General features: G+C 41.5%; 2 protein-coding genes across 6 annotated transcripts; one reads left to right on the forward strand and one right to left on the reverse strand.

Moving 5' to 3' along the window:
- Positions 1-16: 16 nt before the first annotated feature.
- GTF2H3 (general transcription factor IIH subunit 3) lies at positions 17-9,700 on the forward strand. 3 transcript variants are annotated; one of them, XM_042441743.1, is made up of 13 exons: positions 17-92; positions 806-885; positions 1,689-1,795; positions 2,914-3,068; positions 3,570-3,632; positions 4,239-4,268; positions 5,073-5,101; positions 5,199-5,273; positions 5,778-5,831; positions 6,464-6,532; positions 7,449-7,584; positions 7,679-7,715; positions 8,277-9,700. In XM_042441743.1, exons 1-13 carry the CDS (start codon positions 83-85, stop codon positions 8,344-8,346), a joined length of 915 nt encoding a protein of 304 aa, XP_042297677.1. In that variant the 5' UTR covers positions 17-82; the 3' UTR covers positions 8,347-9,700. The 3 variants fall into 3 exon arrangements, with proteins under 3 accessions (XP_042297677.1, XP_042297678.1, XP_042297679.1); XM_042441744.1 differs by having other exon boundaries at positions 3,573-3,632; XM_042441745.1 differs by lacking the exon at positions 5,778-5,831.
- A 417-nt stretch (positions 9,701-10,117) lies between these two features.
- On the reverse strand, positions 10,118-13,504 carry LOC121916494. Of its 3 annotated transcripts, XM_042441638.1 has the most exons (4): positions 13,372-13,504; positions 11,821-11,885; positions 11,209-11,398; positions 10,118-10,639 (listed from the first exon to the last, which is right to left on the reverse strand). In XM_042441638.1, the coding sequence occupies exons 1-4, from the start codon at positions 13,391-13,393 to the stop codon at positions 10,464-10,466; spliced, it is 453 nt and encodes a 150-aa protein (XP_042297572.1). In that variant the 5' UTR covers positions 13,394-13,504; the 3' UTR covers positions 10,118-10,463. The 3 variants fall into 3 exon arrangements, with proteins under 3 accessions (XP_042297572.1, XP_042297570.1, XP_042297571.1); XM_042441636.1 differs by lacking the exon at positions 13,372-13,504 and having other exon boundaries at positions 11,821-12,469; XM_042441637.1 differs by lacking the exon at positions 13,372-13,504 and having other exon boundaries at positions 11,096-11,398; positions 11,821-12,469.
- Between the last annotated feature and the right edge of the window lie 16 nt (positions 13,505-13,520).

Raw genomic sequence — 13,520 nt, forward strand, 5'->3', positions numbered from 1 at the left:
CACCCCAGACCGGAAGCGACGTCATTTCCGGGCGACGACCAGCCTGGGTTCCCCCCTTTTACTCTAAAGTCTGGAGAGAGAGATGAGTGGCGGTGAGTCGGAGCGTTCTGCTAAGGGCTCTTCTTTCCAGGGCTCCATGTCTCAGTGCTGTGGAATTCTGGGGATTGTAGTTTCGCGAGGCATTGGGCCTTCTCTGCCATATCATTGACCCACTTCAGTTGTTTTAAAGAGGCTTGAAACTGGGGGAAGCAATCTAAGACCGAGGTCCAAAACCCACTGCAGAACTAGTCCAGTTTGAGAGCTCAGTGCTATTGGATCCTGGGACTTGTAGTTTATTGGGGCGCCAGAGCCCTGAGGCAGAACAATTTCACTCCTTTCCCCTTGTAATGTCAAATACGGCCCAAAACACCTTGCAGAAATAGTCCAGTTTGAGACCCCTTGAACTGCTCTGGCTGAATGCTTAGGGAATCCTGGGAATTGTAGTTTATTGTGACATCAGAGCGCTCTCCGACAGAGAAATGGCTCAATATAGATAGCAAAACAAATGAGATGAGGAGACTGTAAATGATGATCTTCTTATAGGGCTGAGAAACTATATGAAAATTGGACCAAATGTATCCAAGGAAGTAGACTAAAGTCTAGGAAAGCTTCTGCTGCTAACCTCTTTCTTCCAGTGAGTCTCAAAGGTGCTACAGACAGATTCTACAGACTAACACAGCTATTTCTTTGAATTATATATATACAGTATATATATATATATATATATGTATATGTACATTGAAGTATTTCTATTTTCTTTTTCTAGATGATGAGCTGAATCTCTTAGTCACTGTAGTTGACACAAATCCAATCTGGTGGGGAAAGCAGGCATTGGCAGGATCAGAGGTAATATTTCCTTCTTAGATCTGTTATCATCCAAACTGAACCCTTCAGCTTTGATCCTGAACAAATGTACTTAGAAGTGTGCTTTAGTTCCGAGTAATAATACAATCTTAAGTATACGTCTTAGAAAATGCATGTCGGTGAAATCCATGAGACCACCTTTTGCTCGAATACCCTTTGCTCGAATACCCTTTGTTTGAGATCAGGGCATGGCCAGTTTGGGGCATATGAAAAGGCCCATTGCCTTGCGGAAGGACCCCTGCTAACTGTGGATTGTGCCTGACCCACAGAGATGGCTGTGGTTCAGTGGACCTGCTTTTTAGAAGGGAATATATGTAAACATAGCATGGTCCCATCATTACCAGAGCATATGGTAGCACTGGCCCTATACAGACAGGCCAAAATAAAGCTACTTCAGGTCACTTTGGAGGTATGGTGTTTGAATGATACATGGAAGCTGCACCAAAGCTGCACTCCAGCCCTTAGGACTGGAGCGTGGCTTTGGTGCTGCTTCTGGACTCTTAGGACGCATGCATCATTTAAACACCATACCTCCAAAGTGACCTGAAGCAGCTTTATTTTGGCCTGTCTGTATCAGGCCACTGTCTGGGGCTGGTAGGAGTGATGCTATGTATTTGTAGGGGAGCAGTGGGAAGGTGCATTAAGTGTGGCTTGGGCTTTCTTTAAATTGGGAAAAAACCCACCTTACAACAAATATGCTTTCATGATACGCCTATGTGTTTATTATCCATCCTTGTACTGTCTGTCTCCTCTAGGAATGATGTCCTCCCCTTTTCTCCTTACAGCTTACGTTGTCAAAATGCCTTGATGCAACCATGGTGTTGGGGAACTCACACTTATTTATGAACCGCAACAACAAGCTTGCTGTTATAGCCAGTCATATACAAGAAAGGTATTGGTGCTTTTTGGATCATCGGGGAGAAAGCAATGGGGAGACGGAGGAGAAGGGGAGTACAGCGGCAATGAGCCAGTTTCGGGGGATAAACAATCCCCAGTTTTGATTTTGAGCCGTGTTTCAGTTTCCTCATCTTGCTTTTTTTGTTTTTTTTGTTTTGGATTGACTGGAGACACTTGGCTGGTTTTTCCCCTGTAAGTAGAATGCTTACACTCTCATCAAGGAAGCAATACAATACATAGAATTTGGTGCGCACTTAGAGCAAAGGTGGGGAACTTGACACTCTCCAGATGTTGTTGGTTTCCTGGTCCTGTAGGACCACAGTTAGTGGTCAAGGATGCTGAGAGTTGTAGTCTAGCAACCTGGAGAACCATATGTTTCCCACATCAGTTGTAGAGGCTTGTGGTTGCTTGCCTTGAATGTACAATAAAATCCAAAATCCACAAAATACCTTTTTTGGGGGGGGGGGTACTAAAAAGCACAAAATACATCACGTAAGCATAAGGCCCACTGGCTTCTTCATTTGGCAAAAGATGTTTTAAAATCATACAGGAGAAGAAAAGTGATGATGTTAGAATCGCCGGCCTATATTTTGTATCGGATACTTTAAATGTATTAGCTAACTAACCTTACTATTTAAAATGTGAAGATGAAGTAAGCGATGGCCATTTCATCAAGATGGGACAAAGATCCATTTCATTAGCTATGCTGAGAGAGCAGTTCTATTGAATTTCTCCTCTCCTGAACTGTTCCTTTCCTGGTCGGCCAGTACAAAAACTGTAAGAATTTAATTTTACTTTAAGAATTGGTGTCTGTGTTTCCGTTTTTCTAAAGATTCTGACTCTAAGGCGTAAGCCTATAGGCAGGGGTTGTCTCAGTTTTAATAATAGTAAATTAGGAACTCTGAGATCTTTTTTGACTGAAGCGCAGGAGAAAACTATTTGGAAAATGTACACTAGATATAAATAGGAACAAAGTACGTGGAGTCCCTTTCTCCTTTTCTCCCTGTATGGAAGATGTCTAATGTGCTTTTTTTGGTGTGGCACTTCTGATCAATTGCAATACTTACGTTCCATAACGTTTCACACAACTGAATTGTCTTTCGTTTCCCTCAGCCGTTTCCTGTACCCTGGAAAGCATTGGGCAGCTCTTGATCTCTTTGCTGAGGCTGGTGAATCTAACATCTCTGGTAGCAAGGATGGAAAGTATGAGTTACTAACAACTATAAATGAAACAATTGCGGAGGAGATAAAGGATCTCATGACTAATAGTAAGATGAACCTCTGGGTCAATTCACTCTCATTCTGTAGCCTGTGTGCCTTATTTACTTCTCCACAAAGAAAACTAGGGCCCTATACAGACAGGCCAAAATAAAGCTGCTTCAGGTCACTTTGGAGGTATGGTGTTTCAATGATGCATGCATCCTAAGAGTCTGGAAGCTGTACCAAAGCTGCACGCCAGTCCTTAGGCTTCTGGACTCTTAGGATGCATATATAATTTAAACAGCATACCTCCAAAGTGACTTGAAGCAGCTTTATTTTGGCCTGTCTTTATCAGGCCTAGGTGCTTTTTGGTTTTAAATTGTCAGCGGGGGGAAAGGGTGAGGAATACATTCCTCTTGGTTACTTCTTAGATGCAAATAGATACTGATGTTGATCAGTCTAAATAGCTAACTTTGCTGAAAGTATAACTTTGGAAGAACAAAGTATTCAAGCTGGGAAATGTAATGCAATAAGCTTTTGTGATTTTTAAAAACTTTTTTTTATTGCAGCAGAAATAAAAGGGCAACAGACGGAAACGTTACTGGCAGGATCTCTCGCTAAAGCACTTTGCTGTATCCTCTTGAAACCAATATCTCCCAAACATTTTATTTTTATTTTCTATTGTTTCAAAGCCAAACTGGCAGGATATTTTCTGCAGCTACTGCTGGATTTGTCATAGGGAATTAGTATGATCATTATTCCTGTCACTGTTGTCCCACCAGCCTGGGTCACATTTTTACTGAGTTTCAGAAGTTTAAAAAGCCAGGTTTCTCTCCCCAAGGAGCATACATTTTGGCAAAGGAAAATACAAAGAGGGGACAGGTAAGGGAGGAATTGAGTGAAAGCAGTTAACTGTACTTCGGCTTGGTTACAATTAAGAGGGAAGATTCAATGGTTAAGTTTGGACAAAGTGTGCACTTTCTAGATGTTAAGAGAATTGCAATTCAGCATTTGGAAGGCTACTCTTACCTACCATGGTTCAGCAAAAAGATGAGGAGAAATATTAAAGAAACCGTAATATATACTCATTCATCTATGGGCCCCTAGGAAACTGTCTCCTATCAGGTCAGACTCTTCTTCAGTCTAATCTAGATGATCCGTTTATTCTGCCCTAATAATGTTTTTGGAGATTACACCACACAGTCTTCAAATTATTTCCTGAATATTATACATCTTAGATATTCACAGGGTGAGCAAAGCAGGATCAGGTACGGTGTTCTACATTTTCAAAAAGTATTATTACATTTTTAGAAATGGAAGCAATGAAGGGGATATAGCTATTTGTCTTTGTTCATGGTGGCTTCAAAGTCTGAATTGATCCAGCTTTGCTGCTTTGAATAGAATAAGTTTACTTTTCATATAATTATTGCTTGATCTTTGTCGTTGCTTTTTATGGTGGTACTTCAACCCAGTACGAACAGAATATTTAACTGTGGTTACCAGTAACCATGTTGTTTTGCATTAACCTTAGTTAAAATCCCAAAGATGCAGTGAAATTCTAGACCTGGAGGACATGTATAGCCCTCAGTGAAATTTGGGGAAGCTGCTTTGATCATGGTTTGCTCCCTGCGGATGTGACATGGAGCCTAAGAAAAGTTTCTAAAGCATTTTCAAGCTATGGTTTCATACTCTGATTTGTGTCCAATCTATAACTACAGTTTGGAATACAGTATAGGAAGCCACCTTATATGCTAGGTCAGATTCTTTTTCTGTTTAGGTCAGTGTTATCTGTATTGGCAGGGATTCTTCAGGGTCAGACACAAAAAGGGTCTTCAGCTTTGCTTGCTGCCAGATTCTTATGTGCTGAGAGTTGAATCCGGGACTTTCTGCATGTGAATCATGCGCTCTGTTGTATTGGGACAAACTACTTAACAATAGTTAAGGGAAACAAACCATGGAGTCTGCATAGAACGTTTGTGAAGAGAATGTCTCCCAGAATTTGAAGGGTAATATATGAACTGGCTTGGATGCAATTACATGTTCTCTCTTCTTCCTTCTCATTCAATATGTAGCCAGCCAGGAAATTAAATCCAGGATATTGGTAAGATTTCTCTGATTTCCTTGGCAGATATTGAAGCCCTGTAGGCTCTACTGAGTAGAGAATCTAGACGCTAAGGGATGCCATTTTCTTTACCCAGGTCATAAAAGCTGCTGAAGACAGTGCATTGCAGTATATGAACTTTATGAATGTCATCTTTGCAGCCCAGAAACAGGTGATGCCAGTCATTTCATTACAGTTTCTGTAGTTCTACATATTATTCTTAGTTTGTTATACTCTTGGCCTTGGTTTAACATGACGCCGGGTCATTGTAGAGAAGTTACTGTTTCTCAGCCCTCACTCTCACCCTGGTCCCATTTGGAATGGGAGCTTTAACAACACAATAATTATGTGAGGTTCTTTGAATTTTATATAGCCTTATGTATCTTTAATAAGTGTTAAACTACTGCTCCTACCTCTTACCACTGGCTATGCTGGCTGAGGCTGGTGGTACTTGTGGCACAAAAACAATTTGGAAGGGAACTAGCTGGATATACCTAATAGCAGTGTTCCTCTATCTGGCCATTTCCTTTCATCGCACCATCCTTTGAGGCTGGAGAGAAATGTAGTCTAGGTTACTCTCTGCAGAAATGGAATCCCTGTTTTTCTAACATTCCCTTCTTCTTTCATTCCATTACTTTACTCTTCCCACCCCACCACTCTTGTTTTTCGCCCCCAGAATATTTTGATTGATGCCTGCGTTTTGGAGTCCGATTCGGGGCTCTTGCAGCAGGTATGGTCTTATGTTTTGTTCCTTATCTGTCACTTCTGCAGGAGAGAGTATTTTTATTCATGACATTGAGTGGTATCATTTCACTGCATACATCCTGCAAAGGGGAGTACAGTATAGGTGGCATTTTACTCAGCATCTGGGGCCATAGTAGAAATTACATTAAGATCTGAAGAGTTCTATGAATTTGAATACTGCAGGTGCATGTGACTTAAATCATTTGTGCACAGTTTACATATGGAGGCAATGTGAATTATTACTTTTGATTTTATAACTGTTATTAGCGGGGACATAATTTTAATGGCTTGTTAAGCCTTAAAACAGGCTTTAGGGCAGTGATTCCCAAACTTCAATTCTCCAAGTGTTTTGGACCTTACCTTCAAAAAGTCCCAGCCAGCTTGGTCAACAGTCAAGAATTCTGGGAGCTGAAATCCAAAACATCTGTAGGTTTGAGAACCACTGCTTTAGGATATCAAGAGATCTGGGGGAATCCACAAAGTTGACCTCACAGTTGCAACCTTATTTACATAGCCATGAGGTCTAAGAATGTTAAAAATGTATGTATAATCTGCTCAGTTCTTACCTTGTATTATGGCACTACTATTTCAAATAAACAATAATATCATGTTTTCCAGGCTTGTGATATTACTGGTGGTATTTACTTAAAAGTCCCGCATATGCCATCACTTCTGCAGTATTTGCTGGTGAGTGCATTTTTTCCCGCCGCCTCTGAATCTGTTCCTATGTGAAACTGCTCTGTACATATTTACAAGACTGTTAAAAGGCTGTTGAACCAGCAGGTATTACTTCAAATCATATGATAGTCTGAAAAGGGTTCTTTGCCTTCTCAGCTGGTAGGTTGTTCAAACTTTTAGTACCACTAGGCCTGGTAGTAGCAACTGCTGGTGGAAGCAGAGCAGTGGGCAAAACAGACCTAGATAGATCCAGTCAGTTGGTCCTTTCTTCTTCTTATGATCTGAGAGTGTCTCAGGTGTCTCTAGTCCCAAAAAGTTACTTTCAAAGCACCGACCTTAGAAGGTAGATATAAATAGTTTCTCATGGGTGAAGTTAGTCGCCAGCTGTATTCTGTGAGCCATATACACAGATGACCTATATATATATATAAGAACAGATTCATGCCTGGGTAACTACACATCAGGGATTCTAGAAGCCAAACTATATTAAAAAGTCCTTTTTGGAGTGGTGCCTCGGGTTACGAAAATAATTCGTTCCGCGGCCGCTTTCGTAACCCGAAAAGCCTTCGTAAGCCGAAAACCCATAGGCGCTAATGGGGAAAAAAGCCGCGGCTCTGCCGCGGCTCCATTTAAAATAGCGCCGGAGTTTTTTCGTAACCCGAAAAAACTTTCGTAACCCGAAACAATAAATCCCTATGGGATTTTTTCGTATCCTGAAAAATTCGTAACCTGGGTATTTCGTATCCCGAGGTACCACTGTATTACTGTTAAACAGCTGAGCGACACAAATGGTGACACTTACTGATCTACTGCAGATCAGCCAATGATGTATTGAATCACCGTTGGCCCTTCCTTTTTCTAATTTAGCAGCTTTCTCCTAGATTATAATTCCCCCCTTTTTTACCCCTCCTTTTTAAAACTGCAGTGGGTTTTTCTACCAGATCAAGATCAGAGATCCCAGCTAATCCTCCCGCCTCCTATTCACGTTGACTACAGAGCGGCTTGCTTCTGCCACAGGAATCTCATTGAAATCGGTTACGTCTGCTCCGTGTGTTTGTCAAGTAAGGCTTATCTGTTTGGCTTTCTCAGATTTTGCATAACTCCTGCAATCCTGAGGCAGACAATCTAATTGTATTTGTTACTTTTATTTTACAGTATTCTGCAACTTCAGTCCAATTTGCACCACTTGTGAGTAAGTGTCTTTGAGATTTTTAAAGGTTCATAGTGGGGCAGCCTCTGTTTTGCATTCCGTTTAAACAAAAACAGGGACAGGTTTAGAGATTTAGAAGTGTGTTGATCATGTTCAGAGAAGCTCAGGGTAGCAGAAATTCGTGTTGATGGATAGGATTTCAGTGCATCTTGCCAAGCCACAACCCTCTTCCATGATTTTTTGTCCACATAAACCTAGTTGTGATACCCTCAGTGTGCTCTCTTTTTCATTGTCCCTCAACAGCCTCACCAAAATTGGTGAACTTATAATTCACAGCAGGTTCATCTAGGAGTAAGTCCCATTCAACTCATTGGAACTTGTTTCTGAGTAGGCATTCATAGATTTATGGTATTAGAAACTAATCTTTCAAGTAGATAATATATACAAAGTGTACAGATTATCTGTAAGATTCACAAAATTTGCATGATTGGTTCTGGGCACACATTTTAAAATTTCTTACATGCAATTTTTAAATTTTGCTACTGGAGCATACAGAGTATATACATAGTCTCAGTTCTGGCTTATTCTTTTGTCTCATTCCAGGACTGCCTTCAAGATTTCGCTGCCAGCGGTCATGAAAGCTAAGAAAAAGAAATTGAAACTAGCCATATAAGAACATCATTCAAGTCTGTTATCTTCTGTGTGCAATTTCCCAGTTCAGATTGTAGCTGCGGTGTTTATAGGATGCCAGAAAAGAAGAGGCCTGTGTTCAAACAGAAAGAGAGCTAAACATTTCAGAGCAACTGCATAGAGTTGGATGCCACCAGTCTATTCCAGCAACAGATGATAGCACAAGCGTTATAAAGTCATGATTAAACTGCAACTGCCTTAAATCCACAACTGCAGCTATTGGAGACGTGAAGACTGGATCTTACAGCCCCAAGAGTGAGGTGTGACACTTCTCTAAGCGAACTTCCTTGGACCAACTTCTCTATTTGGGACAAGTCAAACTAAGTAATCACATCTTCCTTCCAAAAAGAAAGCCCCATTTATTTAAAGATTTTTTGTAAAGCATGGAAACTTCAGGGCTCCTTTGGGCTGATCCTACAGGGCCCCTCTTGACTTAATGAATGAATGGAGAGAACAGCCCAGTTTAAAGATTGCAGAAGCATTGGGCTCTAGATTGCTTTAAGCCAAGCTTTCAATGATGGTTAGCAATGATTCTTAAAATCTTTTTGCTTTTCTTTTTTCAAAAGCAATAGGTGCATCTGCATGGGGTGTATTCTAGGCTCATCCAAGCAGGTAGCTTGCTCAGCCAAAATGTGTGCCAACACAATGAAACAAGCCACAAGCCAATCATATCCCTGTGAAAAAGCCTAAGATGCTTCCCAACGCTCTGCTACTTACATCTGCTTGATCATTTTAAAATGGAGAATCAGCTATGCTCTTCCTTTCTAGACATCAATAAAAATCCACCGTGTAACACAAAGTGGGCTGAATCAGTTTGGAGGATTGAGAGGAGTTCAGTCTTCCATGCTGGCTTACACTGGCAATCTTTTCTACTTGTGACTTATCCTTTTTCTCGTTTGGAAATGTTTGCTGTTTGGACATGTTACTTGTTTATCTGCAGTTTTCAAGCAGCAAGTTCTGAGAATTTTAGTCCAAAGGTAATATTCCAAGTTCTGGGTTTTGCCATCCACAAGGGAAGACCAGGCTCTGGTGTTCTCCGTTTCTGAATATCCAACAAGGAGCATTTGCCATGCGATTTTACTTCCGTGAGTATTTCACATACTGAAAATGCCATTTCTGCTTGCCTGTACTTTTAAAAATTGTGTCCGTGCTTCCTGACCCCAAATCTAAAGATTTATGTCCTATTTGATGATCCGGGAGAAGCCAGGGCTCTGTAGACTGTGTAATTTATTGACTGACTTGCGTGTTGTGTTGAATCATTAACAGTTTGCCAGAGAAATGCTGTTGTGTTTTAACACTTTTTGTAACTTTTCCTGAATAAAGTGTTCCTAAGAAAACAGTTTGGTGTATACGAGTGAGAAAAGCAAATTATTTTCACAATGCTTGTGTTCTTTGTGAGCAAAGGGCCTCTACAAATATATTTACAGACATGATGCTCCCCTCTTTCTACTGTTTCCTTTAATCCGGTGCAACACACACACAAACACACACTCAGCCTCAGAGGATGGCAATTGCAACCTCCCTCTGAAGAAACTTGCCAAGAAGACCCTATGATAGGTTCACCTTAGAGTCCCCACAAGTCAGAAATGACTTGAAGGCAGCCAAAAACAACAGTAAGCACTCTTAATGGTTGATGGCAGACATGGCGACAAACTGGCAGAGAGGGCCAGTGTGGGGAATTTTGTGTACAAGGGGACAAGGTGAGCAGTTACAGAATCCTATCACAAAAGGAACACACAGACATTTTTTTCCCATATAATATTCTCAAATGTGGTTTATAGTATTTTGTGTAACAACAAAAATGTAAAAATGTTCAAAGTGTAGCTAAAAACAGTCAAAATTACTAAATTTGATTTCATGATCTCATTCATGGCCTTAAGGGCAGGTAGTATTTTCTGTATGAAAACCTGTAACTTATTACTTGCTTGGAATATTTACTACATGCTTACAGCCTGGATGATAGTTATTTGCAAGCCCATGTTATTGCTAATAAGGAATATTGCCTTGATTCCCTTTATGTTCACATGGCTTCTCATTAAAATATGGATGTCAACAGAATTATACATAAAGCTACATCAGTTTTCAGCTGGCACCAAGAGTTTAGTTTACCAATCCATTCCAAGCATTAATTCCTTTTGCTGCTTTCACAAAGGTGTATAGATGGTGTAGTGTGATGGAAGAGAGGCAAATAGCTCTCAGTGCTTGCGAGGTGCTTCTTGCTAGGAAGGTGTCTATATGAGTTGACTGGCTCAGTGTTTTGGAAATGAGCCAGGCACCTGTAGGTTAAGAATAAATGGAACCAATTAAAATATATAGGTTACTAGCAAACTTGGTTCACTTTTACTACCTTATCCTCAAGGTGTTGTCCTTAGATGGTTTAACTGTATAAGGAAAAGGGGCAAGTTACGAAGGGGAATATGAACACAGCAATTTTAACTGTTCTACGTATTTACCGTTATCACTGTCTCACTCTGCACTGCTACCCCTCTGTAACACCACTATCATACTAGCTGAAGCATCCTACATACTTTTATTTTTAAAGTTTGCAAACTACAAATGTAGAATGCTTTGTTGATTTCTTTCTTTACTGCAAGCACCAGGTTTAATTTTAAATGTGACATAAGTATGTTCCAAGGATCTTGGGCACTTCCATTTTTGAGACAATGTTTTAAAAACTGGTGCTTTACTGGCCTAGAATGCTACATTTTAGGTTCCTCAGGTGTTAAGCTTACTTTGCAAAACTTTGGAGTATGAGTGGCTGAAATTTCATTTCTGGCAGTTGAAAAGAAGGTAGCATCTGGTCTGGTGTACAATTTGGTGTCTAGGCTCTTCCAGCTGCTCTTACTTAATTCAAGAGATGAAAACTGGACACTGGAGACTGTTGTTTGAAAGTCTGGTTCTGTGATGCTGGAGGAACCCCTGCTGCTGGTGACTTTGGGGGCTAATTTCTTTATCATCAGTAGACGAAAATGTTTTTTTTCCTCATCCAGTTGTCTAAGTCTGCTCAGCTTCTGGTGTTCAAGTTTCCCTAGAGTCTTGAAGCGAGAATGGAAGGTAAGAATGGAAGCAGAGAAAGGTTTACAGAAGGCATACTTTTTTCATAGGGATAACTATATTAGTTTGTTGCAACAAAAACAAGTCCTGTGACATAACCCCCCCCCCGAAACCTTAACACTTGTTAACATATAGCACCCACTTTCTCAGATGCGTCATGTATAATATGTAGTTAAGGGTAGCCATAGTGAGGTGCAATACAGATAACTAATTTCTCACTAGTCCCCTTTTGATGCCATCTAGTAAAACCAAACTAGTAGCCGCAACCACTTCTTTTAGCAGCATGTTTTGTAAATCAATTGGCCCAACAACATTCCCATCTATGATGTTTGGAATTGTGCTAGATTAGGGCCCTTGGGCCTCTATGGCGAATGTGGAATGATAATAAAATGGGTCTCCTTACCACCGTGAGGTCCTTCTGCTCCTTGAGAAACTTATTCCTAACCTGCTGTGGTGCCGAGAGGAGATCTGAAAGATAGAAGGAATAGAAAGGGTCGTTCTTATATAAGAACGACAAGCAGATCCTTGGGTCGCTACCCACTGCCATTTCTATGGCTTTTCCCCTCCAGTTGTATGTGTCTCCCAGCAATATCAACACAACCCTTCTGCAGGGATGTGGTGGGAAAACTAGCTGTCTTCTCTTGGAATCACCAGACTTGATGCAGTCTTTTGCACATGAGCAAAAGAGATTTGATTTAGATGCTGGGAAGGGGGAGGAGGATATCCTGTTCCACTTGTTGAAACCAGTTGAATGCATCCCCACCAGCCATGCGCTGCACCATCTGCTAAACATTGACCAAATAGTTGCAGGAGGAGGTCGGACCAGTGAACCTTAATCTTGCAGAACAAAGCTCTGATTATTTCCATCTTTTCTTCCCCCTCCTGAAGTGTATTTTACATAGAAGACACTTTCTTGAACAGTTTTTGAACTGTTTGTTTCAATTTAGAGTCTGCACTATCAATCTAAACTGGTGTGATGTAGTGATTTGAGTGTTGGACTATGAGATCAGGGTTCGAGTCCCCGCTTGGCTGTGGAAACCCACTGGGTGACCCTGGGCGGGTCACACACTCTCATCCCCAGAAAACCCTGTGATGTGCCACTAGTCAGAAACTACCTGAAGGGACACAACAACACAGTTATAAATACAGTAGGCCCTCCACATTCGCTGGGGTTAGGGGCACAGGACCCCCACGAGTGTGGAAAAAATGCAAATACTGTAAAAAAAATCTACTTTTTAAACCTGAGGGAACACCTCTCTATGAATCTCTAGGTCCTCCAGCCGAACTCTGTGGTCAACATCTGCTAGAGTTTGACCACAGAATCATGCGGAAGGATCTACAAATGCCTAGAGAAGCGTTTTCTCAGGGATTTGATTAATGTTATCTCTAGGAATCACTAGGCCCACCAGAGAAATTCTGTGGGAAGTTTACCACAGAGTTGCCCTGGAGGACCTAGAGATGCCTAGAAAGAAGACTCCACTAGGTCTCTGTAGCTCCTCCAGTGTAACTCTATGGTCAATGCCTGGCTGATGTTGACCACAGAGTTGCCCTGGAGGACCTAGAGATTCCTAGAGAGAACACTCAACTGGGCCTCTGTAGTTCCTCCAGCGCAACTCTATGGTCAATGTCTCGCAGATGTTAACCACGGAGTTGCCCTGGAGGACCTAGAGAGTCCTAGAGAGAACACTCCATGCACAACTCTATGGTCAAGGTCTGGCAGATGTTGACCACAAAGTTCCACCTAGAGATGCCTAGAGAGGTCTTCTCAGGTAAAAACGTGTTTTTATTATTTGTGGTTTTTGTTCCACATTTTGGCGCCAGAGCCAACTCCCAGGCCCAGAATTCAAGTGGTAGGAACCCGCATTAAGCGCTCCGGTGCGGATGCGTCGAACCATTATTATTATTGTTGTTGTTGTTATGCTTTATTTATACAGCGCTGACGCTGTAGATTTACCCAGCGCTTTGCCGCAAGGCATGCTGGGAGCTGTAGGCGAGGGAGCTTCCCTTTGGACTCTACCACTCCTAGCGGAGGGGGGGGGGAGGTGGAGTTTTTTCCCTGCCCAACCTCCCCCGGGGGGCAGAAGGCCCTCAGCCCGGTTGGGA

Source organism: Sceloporus undulatus, chromosome 10 (assembly GCF_019175285.1).
Source record: "Sceloporus undulatus isolate JIND9_A2432 ecotype Alabama chromosome 10, SceUnd_v1.1, whole genome shotgun sequence".
NCBI lineage: Eukaryota > Metazoa > Chordata > Lepidosauria > Squamata > Phrynosomatidae > Sceloporus > Sceloporus undulatus.